The 26,760-nt window shown below is 40.3% G+C and overlaps 1 protein-coding gene across 6 annotated transcripts in view; it reads right to left on the bottom strand.

The window, feature by feature from the left end:
- Positions 1-26,760, bottom strand: part of dmxl1 (Dmx like 1) — a 66,454-nt gene that overhangs the window by 15,222 nt on the left and 24,472 nt on the right. For 2 of the 6 annotated variants that reach the window (XM_074637388.1, XM_074637389.1), the window contains exons 21-41: positions 25,633-25,766; positions 25,076-25,262; positions 24,823-24,933; positions 24,013-24,182; positions 23,112-23,209; positions 22,798-22,963; positions 21,462-21,590; positions 21,197-21,335; positions 18,961-19,784; positions 17,687-17,785; positions 17,086-17,253; positions 14,990-15,181; positions 13,399-13,475; positions 8,779-8,900; positions 7,437-7,694; positions 6,151-6,374; positions 5,663-5,811; positions 5,335-5,420; positions 5,018-5,219; positions 2,956-3,073; positions 2,504-2,566 (exon numbers count right to left, since the gene is read on the bottom strand). In XM_074637388.1, the coding sequence (XP_074493489.1) occupies positions 2,504-2,566; positions 2,956-3,073; positions 5,018-5,219; positions 5,335-5,420; positions 5,663-5,811; positions 6,151-6,374; positions 7,437-7,694; positions 8,779-8,900; positions 13,399-13,475; positions 14,990-15,181; positions 17,086-17,253; positions 17,687-17,785; positions 18,961-19,784; positions 21,197-21,335; positions 21,462-21,590; positions 22,798-22,963; positions 23,112-23,209; positions 24,013-24,182; positions 24,823-24,933; positions 25,076-25,262; positions 25,633-25,766 (3,716 nt within the window). The remainder of the gene's footprint in view (positions 1-2,503; positions 2,567-2,955; positions 3,074-5,017; positions 5,220-5,334; positions 5,421-5,662; positions 5,812-6,150; positions 6,375-7,436; positions 7,695-8,778; positions 8,901-13,398; positions 13,476-14,989; positions 15,182-17,085; positions 17,254-17,686; positions 17,786-18,960; positions 19,785-21,196; positions 21,336-21,461; positions 21,591-22,797; positions 22,964-23,111; positions 23,210-24,012; positions 24,183-24,822; positions 24,934-25,075; positions 25,263-25,632; positions 25,767-26,760) is intronic. The other 4 variants (XM_074637392.1, XM_074637393.1, XM_074637391.1 and 1 more) reach the window with 3 other exon arrangements.

Raw genomic sequence — 26,760 nt, 5'->3', positions numbered from 1 at the left:
CAAGATCCATGAGAGGGGTTGATGAATGAAGTGCCAAATGATTTGCTGTAGAAGACAACAGAGCTGGTGTTGTAACGGAGCCGTGGCTCCAGCCAAGCCAACTCTTTGTGTAATATGTGCACTCTCTATGTTAATGTGTTTGTTTGTCTTGCCTTTAGAGGTTAGCAGAGGACGTGTGTGAGGTGCATCAGGCCACCCTGTTAACCACAGCAGCCAACATAACTGGGTTAGTGCCATTAGATAGCATGAGCTCAACAACCCGTGAGCGATGAGCACAGGCACACACTGTACTGTACCATAGAGGTCCTACGGGACGATGCAGTAGCAGAGTAGGCTATAATGTAGCTATGCATATTGTATAGAGATGTAACATTTTGATTTTACTCAAAATGAGACAGGCATCCTTTGAGCATGAGATTGAATTAAAGTCTTTAGTGCGTTTATTCAAGGGGAAAAGACCATGTCTTTCTCTGTCAGATGGAATAAAGTAAAACTTGACTTGCAGAAATCTAAATATGGTGGTTTGCCATTTTCGCCGAGCACATAATCCCTGTGGGGCGCAGATTCACTGCGACAGTGTTGGGCCCATTAATCAGAAGCTATTCAGCTTCATAGCTTGTCCTCTGAGAGACTGGGTTAATTAACACTGAGCCAAATGGAGTAGCTACAATGTGGCAGCTTGCACAGCGAGAGCCAGAAGATTACAAACCTCTATGAAGCATCAATTTACAGTGCAATTTGAGATTTACGGTTCACATTCACATGGATATTGAGACCGCTAAATGTAAGATTAATATCAAACACTGACCGGAACATTCAGAGTTCATGGCCCAGAAAATATACGTGGTGTGATTCTGTCAAGATCACAATTTTAATGTTTCTCAGATTATATGTGACGGGCCACATTTAATATTCTACTGTAGGAGGCAAATAGAAAGCACATGATGTGCATGTTCTCATATCTAATCAACGGTACAGTTTGTGCCGCCCACACTACAGTATGTTGATGTGAAGTATGCTTCAGAAGGTTTCTCAACATCTGCACAATATGGTTTACTCATGGGTCTTGACAAATCAAATAGTACTGTTGTTGTTAGGAATAAAAAAAAATATCACACATTTTTGTTGTGAGTTGCCAGAGAGCAGGGATGAATGGTTTAATATATAAATATATAAATATATTAATTAACAGTTTTAGCTTCCACAATTAACCAACTTGATTTTGGTGTGATATTGACACCACCTTTAGAGTGATTCTGGTAAACTGTGTGAGTGACCAATCATATGTTTTTTTATTTTTTCTTTGCAAACCAAATTAATCTGAAAGTATTTTCTGCAGTCTGCATGTCACAATCATGCAACCCTACGTGAGAGACTAAAGGTTGTTTTTTTATGATATACTCTAAAACCAAGAAAATGGCATGGTTTTACTTATAAAACATTACAGTTAAAGGATTATTATCCCCAGGACTCTACCACAAAAATGTCTGTCCCACCTCTAAAGCTGAGTTCACACTACGAGCAACACAGCAACATTCTACAAGTCATTTTTTATGTGACATGAAGCTACAAACTGACGCCCGACACTTGACGGGTGTGACACGCAAGTTGAGCTGGTCTCAAGCTGGTTTCAGCGCTCCAATGACGCGGTGAAGCGTCAACCAATCATATGATTTTTAGGGATGCACAGATACCAATACGAATCTCGGATCGATACTGACTCAAATAGCTGGATCGGGTATCGGTGACAATGGGGCCGATCTATTCAATTCAGTTCTATGTTAATATACTACTACTACTATATACATTACATACTGGAATATTAATTCCTGTTTAAGTGTTGACCAATTTGTTGCTGCATTAAAAAGGATTTCACTTAAATTGTAATTCCGGTTAATTTTGAAGATCTTTTACCAAGTTGCTGGTGTACGATTTATTATTTTAATAATAAAGAACAATTCACTCAATTTATATCTACGTATTTATTTGTTACATTTTGTTTTACAAAGTTAGGAAAGTGATATTTAAGTCAAGCCTGATGTTGCCTTACACATAAAAGAATGATCCCAGTCTCTTCCACACAGTGAGGCATACAGCTTATTAATTAAACTCTGGTATCGGATCGGTACTCGGTATCGGCCGATACCCAAAACCCAGGTATTGGTATCGGAACTGAAAAAGTTGGATCGGAGCATCCCTAATGATTTTCTTTCACCCTGTTTTGTTCTATCTAAAAACAGCTCTATAATAGTTTTGTTGCTTTTGACACTCGTAGTGTGAACATAGCATAAGACTGGGTATTGTTTGAATTTTTTTCAAATATCAGTGCCAATACTTTGTTTTACAGAATTTAAGCACTCACTTCTGAAAATAACATCCGATCAAAGAATAAGTGACCAAGAATAAGGATCTAATCAAATGAAAGTACTGATGTACTTTGTTGAGATTTGGTGCCCATCCCACCCCAACACCAAAAGCCACAATTTATGTGTAGCAGCAGTACCTGGTGGTTTCCTGTCTCCTCCATCCCTGAACATTTCATATTGTCAGCCTGGTCCTCACCTGACTTTAATGATTGGGGAAGCAGCAAAGGGGAATCACACACACAAAACACACACAACATACAACCAAACAGTGATGAACCATGCAGTCAAACACACACAGAAACTGCATTATTGTGCTGTTAATCAAACAGGGTGTAATTATTGGAATAAAGCATCAACATGCAACTGGAGGCGGTAATAATACATGAAGTTGGCATGCAGGACAAAAAAAAACAAATGCACCAACAGGGATGTAACAGGGATGCAGTTTGCCTCGGGGTAAATACATAAACATGCTGTGGATTTTATCATAACAAGACAGTTAATGTTATTCAGTGACAACACAACGTGCTAGCTGTGCAACATGGAGACAGTTCATGCAGAGGGTTGGCATGGTGTAAACGTGAGGTACCTCATTCGGGTCCCGTTTCTTGGTAAAGATGTGTCTAATGAAAGTCTCCTGAACTTCTTCCTGCTTGACCAGAAACTGCCACAGACGCTTCACTGGCAGCGCTGAACGGTGGCTGGTCCTGAAAATAATACAACACATCTCATTAAATCAGTTGCATCAGTTCCCTGAAGCAAAACAATGTGTTAGAAGACATCATTTCTGACTTGTGCCATTGGTGCTCAAAACTCCACATATTTGGTGCTCGAGGCAAAACACATCAAATGCACATACAATAACTGTTGTTCCTCCAAGAACAGTAAATCCCCTACAGTGTGTACTGTACGGGCCATGTAGAAATCTATAGGGGTCTTGAGGGAGAATTTCTAAATACATTTCACTGGTGTGAATGTGCTGTACAGATATATCTGGTGCTGAAGGCTAAACTGTAGTCAATTGAACAGCATCACTAATTCATGATGTTTAAAAGCTGAAGGGTATATCTGTAGGCTTGAATTGATATTATAAAAGGGGAAGTCGATTGCTTTTTCAACAAAAAACAAACTAAGGCTGACTTATTTCAAATTCAGTCTAAAGAAAAAACAGTAGGGCTGTTAATCGATTCAATTATTGAATTGCGATTAATCGCATGATTGTCCATAGTTAATCAAGATTAATCACAATTTAATTGCACATTTTTTTATCTGTTCAAAATGTACCTTAAAAGGGAGATTTGCCAAGTATCTAATACTCTTATTAACATGGGAGTGGACAAATATGCTGCTTTATGCAAATATATGTATATATTTATTATTTGGAAATCAATTAACACAAAACAATAACAAATATTGTCCAGAAACCCTCACAGGTACTGCATTTAGCATAAAAAATATGCTCAATTCATAACATGGCAAACTGCAGCCAAACAGGCAACAACAGCTATCAGTGTGTCAGTGTGCTGACTTGACTATGACTTGCCCCAAACTGCATGTGATTATCATAAAGTGGGCATGTCTATAAAGGGGAGACTTGTGGGTACCCATAGAACCCATTTTCATTCACATATCTTGAGGTTAGAGGTCAAGGGAGCCCTTTGAAAATGGTCCTACCAGTTTTTTCCGCCAAAATTTAGCGTCGGTTTGAAGCGTTATTTAGCCTCCTTCGCGACAAGCTAGTATGACACGGTTGGTACCAATGGGTTCCTTAGGTTTTTTTAGTTTTATATGATGCCACGATCTGCTACCGCTACAACCCAAAAAAGGCAAGTTGTGTTGATGAGTTAAAGGGACTGTTTGAAACTTTTTAAGCGTATAAATGTAGCGGGTCGGCACACATGCGCGCTCGCGTGTGGCCGGAGCCTCGTCTCCGCTGCCTGCTCTCCTTCACTCAGACGGCGCGCGTCCTCGCTGTCTCGCTCCACCTCTAGACGTGAACGCGTGCTCACTACACACTGCAGAAGAGTTAGTTTAGCTCTGGGAATATCTAGTGAATGTACAGTGGACGTTTGTGCAGAAATAACTGCTGCAGCTCCTCCAGACCAACAGAGGTTTTCCGTGTCTTGTGAAGTGACTAGGCTCCTCAACGAGTTACGTTATCGTCTCGTTACCGACCGGGTGGCGGTGTCTTCGGCTGCCGGCTGCGGTCGGGAGGTGATAACGTAACTCGTTGAGGAGCCCCGCTGCTGAAGCCTGCGCTGAGCAGGAAAAGCCAACACTAGGATCAGCAGTGATTCATGGAGACCTTCGTCTGGTCAGCTAACATTACTGCCAAGCAGCTGAAATATAGAGTGATATTGTGGTTTTAGCTGACGTGTGTCACCTCACTGTTTTGAGCGATGCTCGTTCATGTCTATGTAGAGCGAGCAAGCGCGAGCTCGACGCTGACTTTCGTTGATTTCAAGGCCACAGGTGTTGCTGTTAAGCAGCATTTCTGAATCTTACAAATAGTCCCTTTAAAGAAATTAGTGGCGTTAAAACAAATTTGCGTTAACGCGTTAGTATCGCTTTGACAGCCCTAAAAATAAATTAAAAAAAATCTTCTCAGAATTTTTTCCCTTGTGTTACTGATCCCCAGCTCATGGTGGTACCTGAACGGGGTGTTGGATGGTTCAAACAGGGCCTTGTGTCTGAGCAGGGCGGGGCCCGCCGCGGCCATTTCATCCTGGAGGGGGGTGGAGATGTACTTGGAAGGGGGGCCACCAAAGATCTCCAGCCTTTTCTGCAGCACCCGCTCCCAGCGCTGCAGCGTCCTCAGCACAGTGTGACACAGAGGAGAGCCCACAGGCAGATCTGTGTTAAGAAGAAGCAAAAAGACAATAAGATTAGCAGTGAGAAATGGGGCGGTGCTTATCTACATCCAGGATGTTAGTACACAACAGTGTGTGTGGTGTATTTTAGTGTTTACCTAATAGATCATATCCTGCCATTGGGTAAAAGGACTTGAGATTGACCAACACGAGCTGAACCATTGCCAGACGCATCAAACACCAACTGAGAGGGTAATAAAACACGACAAATCAGATTTTACAATTTTGAACATAAATACTTTAAATGGGTCCAGAGCTCCTTGAAAAACCGGAGGCATAAAAGTGTGTTCAGGCAGTGCAACTGAATACAAAATCAATGGAAAGAAACAAACAGCTGTGAACACATGCAGGTTTACGCAGGGCAACTTGAACTCATGTGAAGATGAGTCACTCTGCAGTAATATCCACTCAGTGCTGTGTCGTTACCTGTATGAATTGTGGTTTGAATGCTCTCTTTGCGGAGAGCTGGGGTCAAACACATCTTCATAATCATCATCTTCTTCCTCTTCATCTTGACTGCCCTGGCTCTCCTCCGAGTCATATTCAATTCTGTTTTCTGATGGTGGCAGCGAAGGCTAAAAGACACAACAACACACTGTTTTAGCTAAAAACAAAAACACCCAAAGAAAAAAAGACATATACTTTTTTTTTGTTGCTTTCACTACCAGTCAGCTTCAGTACATGTTGAATATTATAGCAGATTAACATAGTTAGATTATTATAAATTGCCAGATTATTTCCATAAAATAAGAACTATAACCACAATAATTATGCTGTTATACATGAACTCTGCATATGAACCATTATCCCAATGAGAGTCAATACACTCAAGATCAAGTCAGAAAATGAGTGGATATGAAAGGGTCATGTTTTACTTGATTGGTTTTAGGGTAGTTATTGATATTCTGGATTACCTTGGCGATAAAGTAATCCCAAATGCTGAGCTCTGGAGGAACAAATCGTTCTTTAAAGATGGATGTAGCTTCGTTTTCCACTACAGGGCTGTGCTTTGGACTGGATGGGCCATGCTTGGGACTGGATGGGCCCTCCCGCTCTGTCCCAGACTCGTCCTTGGATCCACTGCGTGATGACAGAAGCCTGAATCGTCTGGACTTCTGGCCTGAGCCGCTTGGTGAGGCTGGGGTGTCGAGAGAAAGTGTTTGTGAAATTATTGCAACTGTGATTTCAGCTGCTACCACACCCCTACCCACTCGTGCATTCACACATCATATACAATACATACAACAAGCCTGACATGCTCTTTTTGATGACAATAACATCAGCTTTAAATACTCCAATATCGCCCTAAAAATATTAAAAACAGTAGTTTAAATTGCCGAAATTTTGTCAGATAAATAGGTGTAAAACCGGGCTTAGACTACAGGAGTTTTAAAATCCTAACCTAAAATCCTAATCCTAAAAATCACACACATAAGGAGAATCTTCACAGATGCTCTTCTTTCTAATCTCAAACACACACTACAAGATATTATTAAGATTATCGTGGGAATAATCCATCGTGGGGATAACGCACCACCTCATGGAGAAGCAGATGTAAACAAACCGGAGACTGACGTGGTGGAACAAATTGCTGTAGTAATGCTTTACAGTAAGAAAAAACAAAAGCAGAAGGCTAAACGAGTCTGGATGAGAAAAGGTTGGGGAGACGCAGCCAATTCTTCAGCGAGAACTGGAGGTGAGATTTGTCAGTTTAAATATCTGGAGAGTGCTGATGTAATCATCCAGATTTTAACTCTTACATTTCAAACATGTTTGATATTAATCGGGGCTGCCCCGATGAGTCTGCGAACATTTCGGGAGGTTTAAGACTGGACCTGTAAACCCCTCACATTACCAGAGAATCAGGGCCGTTGATCTATACCGACCAACCAAGGTCCCGGACCAGATTTCTCCTCTGATTGTCAGATCTCCTGTAGTCTGAGCCCGGCTTTACAGTTGCATTACATCAGGTTTCCTCTGCTGAACACGAGGGAATAGCACAGAGTGTGAGGGAAACGGCTCCCACACTAATATGTTGATGGATTTCACTATGACCTACAGACGGGAACCCAATTAATTTAGCAGCACTGATTTAATTTAGCTACTAGGTCACCTCCAAAGGAAAAACCCCATAGAGAGACAGCCACTCATGCAGACTGTCAGAATGGAAACTAGATCGACCAAACTAATCTCTGCCAACCTGGTGGGGGTGTTCTGGTTGGGCTGTAGGGTTTCTCAATGACAGGGGTCCGGGCGCCTCCTCCGAACACCGTCACCCAAAGCTTGCTGTTGAGGGGGTGGGCCACGATGCGGAACAGCTCGTTGCTGGAGTGAGTGGCCATGCCGTGAACAAACAGACTGAGGAAGACAGCAGTCAGGATCTCACAGAGCAGCACAGCTAAGCCTGGCTGGCTCTCCTCGCCTGCTGAGCTCAACAGGCGAATCAGAGAGGCAATACCTGGAGAGGGGGACGCAAAGGAAGGACAGCAGGGAAAGAAAAAGGTCAAAAGAGAAACAGACAACAGCATTTGAAGAACCATTTAAAATGAGAAACTACAAAAACGTCATTTTTTAGTAGATGACCAAAATATTGAGCGTATTAAATAAAATTTCCGATGTAAAAAAAATGCACACAAAACACACGCTTGCGTTTGAAGAAACAGAAAGCAAAATTGACATAATACATCATTTTAATGTATTCATTTGTGAATGCATCAACTTATTGATGAATGGTTGAAAAGATGGCTGATGTGCACATTCAATCCCAGTTAGTTTAGACAAGAAACAGCAAACAAAGACAAAGGACAGGTTGTAAAAGACGTTGAAATTTGCCAGATCCTAAAAGTTTTTATTGATGCAAAGTTTCCACAATCTGTTTTTTTCTTTTCTTTTTTTCTCACCTTGTGCGGACAACCTCTCCTTTTCCTTAAAAGGTAAAGGCTGACAATACTCATACACTGAAGTTATGGTCTCTATGCCAAAGACCTCCATTGATGTCCAATAACTGTTAAAACACACCAATGAGCCACATCGTTGCACTGGGTGACATGTCCCTTCATTCTAATGAGCATGGTCACTGTAGTTTATTTTGAGTCAATCCCACACACACCATCCTGCTGCTGTAAATACTCACTAGAGCACTAAATGTGTATTAATCAGGAGCTGAAATTGGCCCCAGCAAATGCCCTATTCACTCACATTTGAGAGATGTTTGTTTAAAAGTACAGTGCCCAGCTGTTTAATGAAATTTTGCCTCATTTTCACTGCATGGTTTGACTCGACTCAACTCACTTTTGGTACCAGGTCCTCACTGAGCCTTTTTAAAAATGAAATTATACTCCCCAAATATTTTAAAAAATGTACATCCTCAGTAGGGACACAGCTTGGAGCTGAATGCTACAGACAGGGCAGGGAAGTTGGCAAGTACCAAGAAATGGACAAATGCATTGTTGGCTTGGATCTTTTACTTGTTGACAATAAGATAAAAATGCCTCGTTTCTCTTAATTCAGATAAATAAACATGTTTGGTTAGGCTTAATTACCTGGCCACTGTGCAGGTGAAGTGTTGGGCTGGACAGACTCATCCATGTTGACAGTTCTGACTGGCTGCTTCTGAGACAGCAACACGCTCTGATAAACGATTCCAGTGAAATGGTTCACATGGCTGTGGGAGACAAAAGAAAGCAATCATGTACCGTCAGTACCAGGAGGACACATTAAACATGAAATGCTGGACTGAAAAGTAAAATAAAAAGTTTAAATATATGATGTCTAAATGTTTTACTTTAAATGTTTTAACTTTGTTCTGAATTCTGGGATGATGTTTCGAAGTAAGAGGCACCGTGGCCAAGCTCTGTCCTGTCAAGACCTGAAATACTAATGCACTGCATCGCAGTTTAGCTACCCATCTAAGCTGTATGTATGTTAAAGTAATGAGTTAAGTAATCTTGAAAATGTTTATTTAAGTCACCATCTATCGCCGAATGAGGAAACACAATGACATGATTGAGCCTATAGCCCACTGATGAAAGCCCTTGCATTTGCAGTATTACGAACTGGTTGTCTGCGGCAACATTCACGGAAATTCCAAACTAGGCATGCCCCTGTAGTCGGTGTTACACGGTGTTACACGGTGTTACACGGTGTTACACGGTGTTACACGGTGTTATACGGTGTTATACGGTGTTATACGCTGGACGGGCATACACCGATTACATTACTTGCCCACCGCCCCTACCGTCATTTTGCTTTTTTAAGTAGAAATAAAACCCATTTAGTTCATTTTGGGGTATCAGTGGCGTGTTATCAATACATAGTTGGACTACGGACGCTACAATCTCAAAGTGAAAGTGTCTGCTCCTTACGGAGTCTCAGCTCAGAGTAACAGGAGTCAGATTTCACACACGGGACGAGAGAGAGTTCACAGACACGACGATGGTGGAAGATTTGGTATCAAAGCGAAAAGCAAAAGTGCCTATTTGGCAATACTTGGGATTTAATCCCAATGCTATAAGGGAACCATAACGTTAATGAGACAATTGCCATGTGAAGGACTGAGCGGTCACAGCCGGTGTGCAGAGTGCAGTGGGGCCGGATTGAGCCATCCAACGTTAAAGATCAAAGTAAGCGCTCTACAGATATTGAGCGTCGTCTTGTCTTGTAAAATGTTCCACTGGTGTTGTCACAAGTTTATTAACCGGTGGGAAAATTTCCTCACTGTGACATCCCTATTCCCGAAACTGTTTGGATCTATGGGAAGTGAGATCCAAAAACCCACCTGCAATTACCCACTTATCGCCATAGACAACAAAACAGAGATCTTTGAGATTGCAACTTTATCATAAAGCTTTGCTTCTTTATTAAAGTGTCAGTATTCAAGTTCTTACATCAAAGGGCCTTTCAAAAACACAAAAAAACCTTGGATTGTTGCTGAAGGAAACTTTTACAGAGAACCTGCCAGGGAGTCTATCAAGTTTTTAACATCCAATACTGTAAGTCCCCTTTTAAGCTTCTGCAAAAAAAACAATTGACTCCGCATCAAAAAGAATCTAAAAGTCAAAGGGAACCTCATTCAGAAGGAGGACTTCCAGTCACTGTCGTCTTAATGCACTTCACAACAAATTGAATCCATTATGTCACACACAACACTGCAGATGTACAGGTACAGAAACCTCTAGTGCTTTAAGGTATTCAAGCACTATGCACTTCATATGTACCTGCAAGTTATTTCCTTAACGGTTGACTAAATTGAACTGAAGTTAACATGATAACAGAGAGACTAAAGAGCAGAACATGTGTCAAATCACTGTCAACTTGGCGGCAACACTCAACCCCCGCAACCTACATCCTGAAATACCTTTTAAAAAATTCACACTCTCTTAGACTCACTTTCTCGCTCCCACACTGGAGAGGAAGAAACAGAAGCACAATTCCATCAAACATCTGCAGCGACACACCAGGAGAGCTTATATCATAACTACCATAACAAAGACAGTGTTAAATTAGAAATAGCCCTGCTAATTTAGTTAGGCTGTTCAACTCCCAATAGTATGTGATAGATGGCTCTGTGTGTGTGCATGAGTAAAGTATAAGGCGGAAGAGGAAGATAATGAGAAAAGTGCTCATTTCATCACACTGCTTTGAGTTGTGTGATGTTTGAAATACCATGGTCAGAGATCTTGCTCTGAAAGAATAATGCATAATCTCTCTTAGCTTAGAGGAAAACTCTATTTGACACATTTATATATATTATATATATATATATATAATTATATTATATATATAAGATATATATTATATATATCATATACTGTATGATATATAATACACTGTATATATATTATATATATATACACTGTATATATATATACACACACATACATATATATATATATATATATCATATATATATATATTAATTGATACAAGCAAATCTATCTCTGGGGTCACAGCACTGAGGCTTTAAAGATCCCAGCCTGGCCAAGCATAAGTAAAAATGATTTTGTACAACCTCGAAGCAATCTGACAGAACCGTGACAGGAACTCACACAGCAGCACAGCTGTAAGACAAACACACACGCATTCACCCATCCAAAGTTTAGATCCTACTGGGTTGCTGTCAAAGTGAGAGGGAGTTATGGCCCATACGCGTCTTAAATAAACAATGTTTCTCCCATCTGTCAAAACCAAAAATCTAATTAAGTATTTACAATAAGAATGACAAACAGCAGCTTTCATAAATCATTCTCAACACGATCAACGCAGACAAGTGACTGTCATATTTTAATTAAGCAAACTTCCAACATGTTTTGTCTCTTTCCAGGTCTTGAATCAGTCATTCCCAAAGACTGGGTCGGGGCCCACAGGTGGGTCGCAGGAGATTTTATTAGGGCCGCCGAATAAATTTGCATAATTTCTTCCAGCCTTTTATTTAACATTTATATCTGCAGTACATCTTTGGGCCACATGAGGGAGCCTGAATATTTCTATTGTAATAATTGTTGTCTACTTAGAACATTGAATCTAATATAAAAGGCTGGCGTACGTTTGTTTTACCGATGAGAGGAAAAAAACAAGAGCCTGTTAACTCGGCCTACATGCATTTATTTAACCTGTGTATATGGGTATATGTTTTCAATAGCACATGCCTAAAATGAAGTAGTGATTTATATATCTATCTCTATCTCTATTCAAAATGGCTGGGTTACATATTCAAGACAATATCGGGTGATGCAGAAAAGGTAGTAAAAATGGTCAGGAACGACGTTCATTTACGCACAAATTCGCTCTTCTCACGATTTATAGATAAGGCCTATTGTTTGGGTCGCCATGGTTTGTAATTTTTAAAAAGTGGGTACCCAGAAATCACACCACTATAGCGCTCTGTAAAAGCATCCTAAAGCCATAGACTGAATTTAAGAAGTGGACATAGTCATCATGATGTCACCCATTGGTTTGAGTACTGCCGTTTTGAATCCTCGAGTTCGGCATTTTGGCCGTCGCCATCTTGGTTTTAGGAACCACAAGTGACACGAGAGGGAGGAGCCAAGAACAACCGAACGCCGAATAAGATGTTTTTATGCGACCAAAATGTTACAATTAACTTTCCTGAACTGAAAACACACGACCTGTCAATCACAAGGAAGCCACGCCCTGTAGCATCCCCTGCTTTATGGTCTATTTGACTCTAAATGGGACCATCATTTACTGAATGAACATCATGCTGTATTGAAGAAGACTTGAAACTAGAGATTGAGGCCATAAACTCATGTTTACAATGTTTACTGAGGTAATAAATCAAGTGAGAAGTAGGATCATTTTCTCATAGACTTCTATACAATCAGACTTCTTTTTGCAACCAGAGGAGTCGCCCCCTGCCGGATATTAGAAAGAAAGCAAGTTCAAGGCACTTCCACATTTGCTTCACTTTTCAGAGCTGGAGGTTGCCGCCTGCCTAAAGCATGTGCTGACATGATTTTTTCATAAACAAAGCCATCTTGAAAAGCATTTTCCACTTTGGTATTACATTTGTAGTGTTTGACTTGAGATGTATGTCTGCATTACCCTCTTGCTTGGTTACCAGTAGTCATGTCCCTTCCCCCTTATCTTATTATTCTGCTCCAATAAGTCCAAAACCTTCTAACACACACACACACACACACACACACACACACACAACCGAATGAAACCAAAGGATGCATATTAGCATTTGTTGCCAACATTTTGTCTTTTAAATGTTAATACTAAGAATAGGAAAACAATGTCAGATCACTCTTGATAGATAAATAATCCAGAGGCGTCTAGTGCTGTTAATGGAGTCGTGTCAAGGTGAATGTGGTGGAAAATTGAAAAAGTTGTATCAAAGATAAGCATCGCTTGAAGTCATATAAAGAATTCAAGAAGCTTGCTCAGAGAGATGCTGCAATGTAGATACCCACTATGAACTCCTTTTGAGTCAGACTGAATAAAAGCTTTTATTTTTCAAACACTGGGTTCCTTAACATTATTGTTAAGGAATGGATGGCTTCACAATAGCTCAAGGTTTGTGATGTATTAAAGTCCCCTATCAAGCTGCTGATTACGTTGCTTTGTGGAACGGTACCAGCAAAGATGACAGCCTAGATAGATGTTAATAGGTTAAAATCCCTGCTTGGGACACTTACCTGTGGGTGTGTCCATCACACAGACACTGATATATGCAGGCGGACAGGGAGGCAGCCAGTGTGTGCAACACATAGATCTGAAATAAGGCAAGGGATAAAAAATTAATTAGTGTTTGAAGGTTCATAAATACAATCTAAGTTAAACACACTTAAAAGAAGACAATAAGCTTTTCCCAGTCCAAACATTTGTTAAACATTGATACACAATACAAACTTTAAAATAACTTGCAATAAAAAACTCTTTAACTTGAACAATTCTTGTGATAATTGATCCCTTAAATTTGTTTTCTTTTGAGAATTAGTACTGAGTGGCAAATTTTACAGTTGGAAAATTCTCTTTGTAATGGTGTCGCTGTTTCTAAACTACCACAAACACATCTGTACTGCAATTCCTTCTTCGTTATTAGCTGATATACTATATACTGATACCAATATATCTGCAATAAGCTAATATAATCCGTTTGATTCGCCCGGATATAGACACTTAAATGCAGGCTCTAATAATTTGTCAAAGTTTGTTCAAATTTAGGGCTGTCAATCCTTTAAAATATTTAATTGCGATTTATTGCATGACTGTGTAGAGTTAATCGCAATTAATTGCAAATTAATCACACATTTTGTATCTGTTCAAAATGTAGCTTAAAAGGAGATTTGCCAAGTATTTAATACTCTTGTTAACATGAAAGTGGACAAATATGCTTGGTTTATGTAAATGTATGTATATATTTAATATTGGAAATCAATTAACAACACAAAACAATGACAAATATTGTCCAGAAACCCTCACAGGTACTGCATTTAGCATACAAAATATGCTCAAATCATAACATGGCAAACTCAAGCCCAAAAGGCAACAACAGCTGTCAGTGTGTCAGTGTGCTGACACACTGACACATTTTCATTCACATATCTTGAGGTCAGAGGTCAATTGACCCCTTTGAAAATGGCCATGCCAGTTTTTCCTAAATTTAGCGTAACTTTGGAGCGTTATTTAGCCTCCTTCGAGACAAGCTAGTATGACATGGTTTTACCAATGAATTTATTAGGTTTTCTAGTTTCACATGTTGTCAGTATCTTCACTCTGGCTTTACAACCTAAAAATTGCAAGTTGCGTTAATGCACTAAGGAAATTAGTGGCGTTAAAGTTAACGCGATAATAACGCGTTAACGCAAATTTGTTTTGACAGCCCTACTAAAATTCATATATTTTACTGTGAGTCATTGCCCATGTTTCCCAGGATCATTGTCATCTTTCAATATAATCATATTTATAGGTCGATATAAATGTCGATAATTCTGAGTCAATATTCCCGACTTCCAATCTAATTGCGTCCCAGTGCATCTGCTCGGGAAAGCACGGAGGCCTGCAGCAATCTGGTGTTTGTATGGCAAGCCTCTGATCTTCACAAGTATCTACAGAAGATCAATTACCACAGCGCCATTAGCCAAGGGAAACGGTGTATAAAGTAACCATCTTTAAATTAACAACTAGAGAATCCTGTGGGGAAATATTTCTGAAAATCCCAAACCCTTTATGCAATCAACAATAATAAAAGCAGACATGGATGCATGAGACCGGAGACTGCCTTACCTCATTGTTAACCACATCGGGATGTGGAGGAGAGTCGAGTGAATTGATGGTCTGCAAGATGTCATGAGCCAGGTTGGTCAGGTAGACGATGGGGTTGGCCACCACCGTTTTTACGTTGGCCGTGCAAGCCATCAGAAGAGGGATAGCGGTTGGTTGACAACATGGCATCACTGCTGACTGGATGGAGTCATCCTGTGGGGAGAAATCAGAGAGAAACATATTGATATGTGGGTTCAGTCATGACAGTATGTCTGCAGGTACACTAAAAAACAGATGCACCAATGAATGCACATACTGTTTTGACAATGCTGAACATGTATAAACACAGTAAATAAAACCTATTTAAGCGTTTAGTGTTCACTAAGAACACTAACCAGACTCATCACACTTATACACGGGACATAAGCATAACTACACGTCACACTCACACCACAAAAAAGAAGAGCAGATATATTCAACGTTCTCATTTCTTTTTTTAGAGGGTAAAAGAGACAGCTCACAAAGAGACCGGGGAAATGAGAGGTGATGCTTTGATCTGTGAAACAAGAGACTTTTTCCTGAGCCAGAATAAGTCTTAATCCCATACTTAAGAGAGTGCATGATGTGTTTTCCAGTGTATGTGTGATGACATTTAAAGAGCTAAAGAGAAGAGATAAGCAACGAAGGGTGGTGCCTGGTTTTGTGTTTGTTTACTAGATCCCCGAACATGACTCTCTGAGTGCAAGAATACCACAGGCTTATGTTCGTCACGCTTGATGAATCACATTCACTTGTCACTAACCTCCTTAACAGAAGCTCTACACACCGACTGAAGTTAAGACAAAGAAAAAAAAATACAGAAAGTTCCTCGACAACAATGGAGAAATTTGACAATCATAGGACAAAAGAAACAGCTTTTATTTCAAAATCAAAAGTAAGAGTAGACAGAACTCCCAGTGCTCGTCGGCTGTGCTAACATTCAAGAACGTTGTTGCAATGCTGGCTCATTGAGTTGTTTACCTCCTCAAATTTAACCCAACCTTTGAATAGTCAGCCTAAGGCAGAACTCCCTCAGGAGCTTGGAGAATCAGCACAACCTGCCAGTCCATTGCTTGAGGTGTGCAAACGATCGCCACTGCACAATAAGTGGGTCTGAGTGTGTGTGTGTGTGTGTGTGTGTGTGTGTGTCTTGGGAATCTGGTTGCATTAAGACAAGCTTTCAGATGGCTTCATCATGTTCGTCTTTCTCTGTGATCAGTTAAATAATACTGCAGCTCTGCCTGCCAGTGTGAATGTTCTCACATGCAGTTGATGGTTGTTAGCTTTCTATATCTTGTGTTGCAAAAAATATATATTCTGTTCAGATAATTCTTGTTGTTCCTGTCTAAATATTAGTAATAATAAGACAAATAATGTCACATTTAGTTTGTGTTTTCAGGGCATGTTCAGAGCCTCTGACAGATAACGTTTGGGAATGGCTGCACCACCTTTATTACCACTTGTCTGTGATAAAAATGTCCTGGTTGCATATATGAAACAATGTTCTCAGTAGTGTCTCCATTGGAAAACCATGAAGCAACAATTATTTTCATTATCAATTATTTTCCTCCATTCACTGTCATCACAGATTACCAGAAACATGCTGGCCGAGTAACAAAAAAATATTACTTTAATTTAATTTATTCTTTTTTATAATAAGAAAAACAGAAGCCAGTGATGTGTGTTTGTGAAGCTGTAACTGCTAAATGTAGAACTGATCAACCTTTTAAATTGACTTAGACTAGTAATCGATCACAAAAATAGCTTTTGTCTTATTTATTTGTGGATAAATCATATTTCATTCTCTATATGTTAATAGACAGAAAATCAAAGCAGACTGCAGGACCAGCAAATAAATCTAAACATCCTACCGATCACCAGAATTTTTCAAGCAAGAATTGCCAATCAACTGGCTTATTCATTAACTGACTAATTGTTTCACTAATCACTTTCACCAGCAACCTAAAATCAGTTAGAACACTGGCACCAGCTACAGAGTCAGACTAACTGGGGTGCCACTGAAAAGTGTGTCTGTCTGTCAGTGGCTTTTAGTGTGCATCTGTGCATGTTTTTATTACCTGGTGAGACTCTTGAAGCAACAATATGAGCTCCATGCGTACAGAGGCCAGTCCTCCACCGTGGGAGCCATGCAAGCTGCAGTAGCTCAGAAACATCCTCAGTAAGGGCTGGTTACTCTGCAGCCAGTGTCTCCTGCTCCGCTGGCTGTCCCCAAGAGGACTCCCGGGCTGGAAAAACATTTTTACTTTATTAGTTTTATAGACAAATCAATCAACATCCCTGTAAATATGCCAACGTTATCCAGCTGGCTCGTGTTCAAACTAAAGTCCCACAGTGGTGTGCTCAAATCAACAATGTTTTAAAACAATGCACATTAATCTGTTCTGTCAACAATAAATAAACTAGTGGGTCTTTGAAATTTTATTTTAATCCGTAAATGCACGGTGAGTGTACTGTGCAAGGGTGCTGAAACTGAAATAGAGCAAATTTTACAGCAGCATGTTAGGAGTTGAGATTTCTAAGGGAAAAGGGTTGCAACAATCTTTTCAATTTACAATTTTTCATACTATGTCAAAACACACTGTGCTGTTGTGTTGCATTGATTTTTCGTCATGAACATCTGACAAATCTAGAAATCCGCCGCCAGCTATCTACACCCACCTGTTTCTCCTCCACCGATCCAGAGACAGGGGCTTCACCCTGGACAGACAGCTCTGGTAAGCAGGGCTTGTAGCTGCAGCAACGCTGGAGAGCCACCACCTGGGTTAAACAGAATAAAAAAAACAAATTAAATTTATTAAGAAGGAATTCATCCTGCATGTGTGGGAGTGAGAGCAAAACATTTCACCGAACTGTCAAACAGGAAAAGACAAACAATTTCATGAGATAAAAACCACTGGAGTTATCACCAATATGAGGTTTATATACACTGAGACTGTGCACATAGAGAGATACAATCTTTAAACAGTGAACATGAAGGCAGGAGAGAGACGTGTGGGAGTTATGTAAGTTATAAAAGTTTTATTGAGTGAACTTAAGGGTGCAGCCAGACTAATGCTTCACCGGATGGATATTAGAAAAGTATCTAAACTAAAAATATATATTATGGATTTGATCTTTAAAGCTGTAGTGGCTAGAAATGGAGGAAACATGATTAAAAAAAGTTATTTTAATAAAACAGTCCCTATATCCTGAAAGAAGTGCATGAGACGGGTAATCTAAAAAAAAAATCATGTGCCTCTGTGTCCTCCGGTGCTCCTAACGGCATCTGCAAGATTTCACAGACCGGAGGAAAACAACCAGTCAGAGCTGATCTGGAGTCTGCCGTCCAGCTGCCATCTATGAGAGCCAGCTGTCAATCACTAGGCCGCCCTGATCAAATATGAATCAATATTCTGTTACTATAATGCCTAATCCTGCCTCAAATGTTTTCAGAATCATCTTGTAGTGTACTGTTTAGCTGTAAAATGAGATGGCCATTTTCAAAAGGGGTCCCTTGACCTCTGACCTCAAGATATGGGAATGAAAATGGGTTATATGTGTACCCACGAGTCTCTCCTTTACAGACATGCCCACTTTATGATAATCACATGCAGTTTCGGGAAAGTTATAGTCAAGTCGGCACACTGACGCACTGACAGCTGTTGTTGCCTGTTATGATTTGAGCATATTTTTTATGCTAAATGCAGTACCTGTGAGGGTTTCTGGACAATATTTGTCATTGTTTTGTGTTGTTAATTGATTTCCAATAATAAATATATATATACATTTGCATAAAGCAAGCACATTTGCCCACTCCCATGTTGATAAGAGTATTAAATACTTGACAAATCTCTCTTTAAGGTACATTTTGAACAGATAAAAAAATGTAAGATTAATCGTGATTAAATATTTGTATCGATTGACAGCCCTAGTTTAAATATGTGTGCCATTACCTCTCTCTCCAACCACTGGTAGAGCTGGCAACGTAGCTTCCCTCCATCCAGTTCATACCCCGTCGACAGCGTCCGGAGCTCATTGGTCATAATCTTCAGGCAGGCAGTAAACTTCAGCTGGGCCGCCAAGATGTCATTAGATGGAGCCAGGAAGTCATTGCGGTCCTCACTGTCCTCTTCCGTCACCGTCTCCATTAGCGGCGACATGGCATCCTGCGTGTCCTGGAACACACTGCTGCTGTCTGCAGTTCTACCGCTCTTATCATTTTTAGTTTCTTCTTCATCCTCATCTTCTTCATCATTCTCATCTTCTTCATCATTCTCATCTTCATCACCTTTGTCACTGTCCCACTTCAGCTCCAGGGGATCTGGATGCGTCAGTGACGGCTGGCTCCAGTCAAAACTTAACACTGAATCTGAGTGGCTGTTGGTTAAGCTGTTTCCGTCTGACTCATAGCCGTTCAGAGCCGGCTGAGACCAATCCGGGTCTGATGTTGGTCCATTGTTGTTCCCAACACTGAGTTCAGCAGCGATGCCTGTGTCCTCCTGGTTGGGCAGTTTGGAATGCTTGCGGACTTTGGGCATCTTGGAGAGGACTTCAAGTGCTAGCACGGGGCAGCCAGCTTGCAGGTGTGCGTATGCAGCTGTGAAAAATAGTCTCCTCTCCTCCAGGCTGATGGAGTCAGCCCTGCGACCCTCAGCGGTCAGTCCAACTTTAGCCTTGTCTGAGGAGCCAAAATGGCGGCGGAGGAGGAGTGGGTGGGTTCGAAGGTATGTGTAAAAGTTGAACACCTCGGGATTACATGCGGACACAGAAGAGGAACCTGTCATAGATACAAAGAGAGAGAAAATTGGATTTTATCTGTGTCGGTGGCAACAACCAGCCACTTTACTGCTTTGACCACAGCACCTGCAGGACAAGCTGTGTTATTGGATCAGACACAGAAATGGAGCTATAGCTGGCCTGACTGAACCTCTGTTTAACTTTGAAACAAACTGAGGCATGCAGCTATGTGAGCACTTATACACTGACAAACTGCACTCTGTGGTCACTTTAAGGCGAGTAGAGAGTTGAGTTGCGAATTCAAAAACAGACATCTTTTTTAGAGCAACTGATGGACAAAAAGGTAATGCATTAAGTTCACTGTTTTTCATCTAGGTATAAACAACATCAAAGAGCCTGTCTGACTCTGAAAACCCAGCAAGGACAGCACGCAATCTATAAGTATAAGAGCATTTTTAAAATTCCATAAGCCAGTGTTTTCTTCTCTGTAAGCATATTAAATGTGCTTTGAGAACATCATTTATGAAACACATGTCGCACAGGGAAATTAATCTGGGACTGGTTTGGCTCTTAAGTCAAAGTGAGGTTCATATTAAGGTCAGTTCTTCATCTATTCGTAAGGCAAGGCAAGGACTTGTATATTATTTTGTTCAATTAAATGGTCTTCTGCGTTCAGTATGGTGCAATTACTTATGCAATTTAACATACTTAAAGGACCAAAAATAGTTGCAAAGCTGAGCCATTTGGTGAAAGCAGTGCATTCAACCTCACAGTGTCAAAGTACAATCTGCAGCACTTACAGTACAGTCTACCCCGTCTGTTTTGACCTGCAATGCTGCATTTGACAGGCCTTAAATGTTATGTATTATCAAGCGTGGTAAGCTCTACAATACATATTGACAAAAATTACAGGAACATTTTGGCAAAATTATAGAAATTATAACAAACATAACAATATATTTTTTTAGTAAGCGATAAGGTACAGCGAGCCGGTCATTGTTGTGAAATAAACCCTGACAGGGCGATGCGGCACCCCAACACAAAGTGGAGGGGTGGACCCGACCTATCAGAATCGAGTATTCAACAAAGCCTTGTAACAATACAAAATATTGCTATGAATAATCAACACTTAAAATCATCAGATCGCATCGTCAATAACAGAAATCAAAACATGGGGCACACATATGAGTTTTGTCTAAATAATCAAATTTTGTTTTCTTGTATGATTTAGTACAATTGATATACGCATAACAAATGTGGGAATGACAACAAAGCAATGCATGGTCATGGTGTGAAAATTTGGCAAGTGCATAACAATAGGGTGGTGGGTTTTGTAGGTTATCAATTTAGTTTGAAAATAAATGTTTCTGCGGTACACAGTACCAGACTGTAATTCAATCTCACCTTTCCATAGAGGTAAAGAACAAAATAAGCAGAGCACTTCAGACCTACCAGTGTCACATTTGCTCTCAGTGGACCCAGAGCCGGTGGTGTTGGCAGGCTGCTCGAGAAGAGTGTCCAAGGCTCTGCTGTAGTCCTCCAGCACCCAGTGAGCCATGCTCCGCAGGAACGGGTCCTGGTGGGCTTGAATCTGACATATACAGAGAATCACAATGGCTCAGTCTGGTTCCTGCAGTGTATTCATTTGCATAATGCTGGAGAGTCAAACAACACTGTGTGGTTTGGTGAAATAGTGCATTTTACACAAAGTCTGTACCTGTTTGTCTTGTCCCAGAACATGTCTCTTGAGGATCTTTTTGTAGGTGGATGCCGTCTCAAACTCGGACTCGTACAATCTGGAGATCACCAGGGCAAGCTGTAGGTCCTGCATTTTCTCCAAACACACCTGGAAGGGGAAAAAAAGCAAGATATCACAGTCGGTTATCATTTAAAAATGGTTTCTGAGCTATTGGCACAGGACTGAATGGGGTGAGATAAGACAAGACGTAAGCGGACAAATAATGTATATTCTGGACACACGGTAATCCAGTAGGACATAATCTCTGAAATTACATCTGTCTTGATTGTTTTTCTGTTAAAAAAGGAAAGGAAATAACCGAAAAATACAAAAAGAATAAAAGTCTGTGCACACTGCAAAGAGTTGGTGGATAGTTAAAGTTGTTGTAGTTGCTCCCAACCGGTAAGGTGTGAGGTGCATTTCAATGAGACTGACTCCCAGCCAGAGGGACTGAACAAAGTCAATGATAGCCCTTTGCCTGGGTGACGCTCATTTCCATAAAATGCTTAGAGAAGCTCCCGTTACTCACGCAGATGAAATAATGTGACTCATTGCTTTAGGGACTTTCTAAACAGAAATAACCTTGATGAATAAAAGGTGAAGCAAACAAGATAACCAGAAGCAGCCCCTCTTGATATGTAAGCAAAAAGATGGAGAGCTGTGTGTTTTTGTGACTCAACCTAACCCTGATAATATTAGTGCTGTTATCTTTCAAACTACAACAGCCATTCTAACAATCATGCAAGTTTTACACACCAACAAATAAAAATTATGCAAACATATTTTCATGAACTGAAGGTAGTAGGTAGTGTCCCCATTTATGAAGCTTCAATAAGAATGTGGTACTGCTGGTGTATAAATGTTTTAAATGCTATTGAAACTTCTCACAAAAAGGAGAAAAGACAGCAACACCCAAGAGTCAACTGACAACATCAATAATTCTTCAGTGCATTGTGCTAAAAGCTCTTGACAGAGACACCACTTCGGGAATCTATTGAACTGTTTCAATAATAAAAAGGATGCTGCATGCTGCAGAAATGCTGGTGACGAAATCTGTTTTTGTAAATGTGGTTTCTCTGCTTTTACTATATCATGAAACACTGCCCTTGATGAATTGTTGGAAAACAAAGAAAAAAAAAAAATCACATGTAAAATGCTACAGAAATGTCATAAATGAAAAATGCAGCTGCACTTGACATTACTCATACTGAGAGCAAGGTTTCTAACTTAGGTTTAGCAGGCTGACAAGTGGCACTTGCAGTTGAAGGAACAAGTGCTTCTTGCAAGCAGTGTGTCATGTCTTTTTTCCACTTGCCTCCACAGCATCCTTAAGGGAGCCGGCTAGAAGGAAGAAGGCTGCAGAATGCTGGAACCGCTGCTTTCCCAACAGAGAAAACGCATTTTTCAGTGCTGCTTTCCTCCACCGATCCTCACTGAAGTTGTTGCGGAAAAACGCTGTCATTTTGGCATTCTTCTGAGACCTGGAGAGAAAGACATTTTGGATTCAGAACAATACATGTGTCACAGCGCTTCGGCAATCTGACAATTTGTCTTGGTTAAGGGTAAGGGGCAAATACTGTGATGACTGCATGAGTATTTCATATGCAAAATTATGTCAGTTTTGCCTACCTGTACAATCCCCAGACCACTGCCTTCTTTTTCATTGCGAGGTAAAAGATAGCTGCATCCAGAGGATCATTGTTTCTCTGTAAAGACGTCTTGGCAACCTGACAATGAAAAAAAACAAACACATTGAGCTCCTCTGCAGCATTCACAGTTTTATCTACAGAACAAGATGTAGCTGTATGGGTAATTTCAGGGAGTAGCTCAGACTCAGTTATAGCGATGTGTTTTATAGCAACCTCAGCAAAAATTCCCTTTCACCTACCTGACAGCACTTCATTTATAAATGAAGCAATCGATATGAAGTACACAGGGCTAACACTAATGGCCAACATTCAAAGCCTTTGTGTGTAGACCTTTTATGTCATTATAGTCTCTTTAAAATGATTTGGTGCAAGTTGTGACTGAAGAAAAAAGGACCCAATCCTGATGTGTTGCTTAGTGTCGGACCAACAGTCCAAAGATATTCTATTTAATATCGAATAAGACAAACAAAAGCAGCAAATCCTCACATTAGAGAAGCTAGAAGTAGAGGATGTGTTTCGCAATTTTGCTTGACTAAAACATTTGCCGATTGATTGAGATTACAAGACCATGAACAAGCTCAAATATGAATTTAATGATACAAACAAGACTACGATCTCTAACATGAATGCAAACTGAATATTAAACTAAAGTCCACAGAGATCCTGGCCTTTCCATTTCATAAATACCTCTATATACAGTACCTTTTACTCTGATTTGCTACTGACTGCACAATCTGCAAATGTGTACGTCAAATCGGACAATTTATTTCAACAAAACTGGTGTTTCTTTAATCTGTATTGACATATCATGGTAATTTTATGATTTATTACAGTAAATATATTACATATTGGTCCTTAACTACTGTCATTAGCCACCTCACCTTTTCAATACACTTGCGTAGCTTGTTGGTGCTGCGCAGCCACCAGCCCACGCCCATGGAGCGCAGCTCAGGCCAGGTGGGCTCTCCCTTCTGTGGGGCAGGCAGCATGTTGAGCAGCTCCTCCTCAGCCTCAGAGTGGAAGGCCCAGGCATAATGACATGTTGACAGGCCTGAAGAGAGAATAAAAAGACCCATGGAAAATGGGGAATGTTTCATAAGGAGAATATCAACATTGCGTAGCGAGTAAATGCGGTATGTCGGTTCCATATATTTAAAGCAGTGAGTTCCCTCTTCCAGCTACAGTGTTGTACTGCTGGCCACTGAGGAGTTATGTGGGAGCATACATGGATTAATTGCCTCAAGCGTAACTTTACTGCGATAGTTAAGGATGATGAATAGATGGCTTTTTTACTTCTCTTACTGAGACTATTACTGTCAAAAATGTACATCTGACCATCCGTAACCTTCTCTCTTTTTAGCTTTAGAGGTCTTTATAGAGTTACTGCCCTGATACAGTAGGTGGCTACTGGAGCTATATCTAAAAAGAGTGCAGGGAGACAGCTCTTTAGGCAGCAAGCTGGAAACATATAAACCTTCCAAGATCATACAGGTGAAAATATAATAAAGGCCTTTTGGACAAAGTGAGCCAGTTTTGAGGGACATCAATTTTAGGTCTTGTTAGATTAGGGACCAAATCTTTTTTATTGATGTGGCCCTGTACAGTGAGTTGAATGTTACATGCTTGCTCGTTTGTGCCAGCTCAGAAATGCTCCCAATGAAAACAGTTTGAAAACCACTATCCCACTGTACCTTGCCGCAGCAGCTGTGCTCGGTGCGCTGGAGGCAGGGAAGTAGAGAGGAAGGTGTGGAGTCTGACGGCCAGCAGGAACTTCAGACCACACTCATCCAGCGTCTCTCCACCTGGTAAATCAATGACAGACAGCTCTTACGTACCGCTACTTCTAAACATAATTACACGATGTTGTGGAATGGAGCACTAATCTACTGCAATTTAATCCATTTGAAGATCTCTTTACTTTATGTTTTGATTTCCCTGCAGTACCTTTGCTCTTGCCATGGCTGTCCTTGAGGTCTGTGCTTGTGGTAGCGATGGTGTCGGCCAGCGCCATGAGAGACATCTGCTCCATGCGGGTTAGGCCTGGCAAACTGGAGTGAAGGAGGTGACTGGACAGAACCTGGGCATGCTCTGGACCAAAGTATGTTGGACTGTACTGGGACAGGTCAATAACCTACAGACAGGGAACAGACAGTCGGTAAAATTAACTGCACGGTATTTCTAATTTATTTAAAAACATAATAAAGAGAAGCAGGAAATAACATTAACGCTGGGTTTCATACTCACAATAAAACACCCACAATATTGTATGTGTATATTAAGTATACAAGCTGGAGACGTAGCCAACACAAGGCTAGGTTTTTGATGCATTAGCTAGCCATCACCGGCTTTAATCTTTATTCTAATATATCTAAAATGAACCTTGACATGCACAATTATGAATGTCTAAATTTTACATTGCAATACCAAAAGAGCAAAAATGTTGCTGTCCACTCATTTTCATAAATTCTCTTTTAACCAAGGATAAGCCAACAGAAACGGACCTTGTTCCCCGTTTCCTCTTGATCGTCGTCCAGAGGGTCCAGGTCCACAATGCTGGGTGTATGAAAGAGCTCATCATAAACATCAGTGTGACTGGAACCATGCCCACTATCTCCACTCACACTGCCCACTTTATCTGTAGGGGGACACAAGACAGAGCTAAATTACACACAGACGTGTATTTCACAAGAGACATGCAGCCTCCTGCTGGGGAAACAGCAGATTCAATTAAAATACCAAAGAGCAGGACATTTTTATTCTGTATACATGTTTCTGCTTTCATTCTCCCTTGAGACACTATGAGGTAAAACTAGAAGACCAAAGAGTAGGATATTATTATCAGTCTCGTACACCTTGAGGCAGGGTGGCTAAAAATGGTTGCTTTTCCACTGTAAACACCGTTTCCCTGTTTTTGTTTGTGTATCTGCTTAAAAGCAGGGGAACATTTTGTGTGTTTGTCAGACTTAACATACACTGACAAAGTTACAATCTTCCAGTTTCACCCTTTTCAATTCAACACCGCAGGAAATTAATCTACAGTCTTCTGTATTTCATTTAATTGTTATGCACGCTTTACGCAGTCTTTTACGCTTCGTATAATCCAATATCTCAAAGCATCTCTACCTCCCAAGTTTGAAGTTTTTTTTCAACTGATTTGAAGATTGTGTTAATTGCTTTTTAAAGTAAGTTGTTCAGCGTTAGCTTTATGTTCAGGGCCGTTATTACCTGCAGAGACTTAGTCTTATATCAGCAGGTGAAAGCCCTTCAAAATGCTAGATTAAAAACAACAACAACAAATAAAAACCACCTAAAGTGATGCCTTTGCAGCCAACGTGCAGAGTATATTTCTCCCAAGTGTAATACAATTGTTGTATCACTGTGTATTAAGCAAACTAACTTTAACTGACTTTCATTCAGTAAATAAGTTATTTTTTTAATTCAAATTACAGCAAGTTAACATCCTTTGTCCATTTTTGCTTGGCTGATTGTCTTTTTCCAACTTCATATATTGAGAATATTGTTATATTTTCAGTACTTGCTTTACTTAGCCTATGTTAAGTACTACTGAAATAAAGTTTACTGTTATTGTATTCATTACTGTATATTACTATTATAAAACCGTGTATTGT

This window comes from Sebastes fasciatus, chromosome 6, assembly GCF_043250625.1.
Source record: "Sebastes fasciatus isolate fSebFas1 chromosome 6, fSebFas1.pri, whole genome shotgun sequence".
In the NCBI taxonomy this organism is placed as follows: Eukaryota; Metazoa; Chordata; class Actinopteri; order Perciformes; family Sebastidae; genus Sebastes; species Sebastes fasciatus.
Note: the sequence above shows the minus strand (reverse complement) of the source record. Positions and strands in the feature narration are given on the sequence as shown.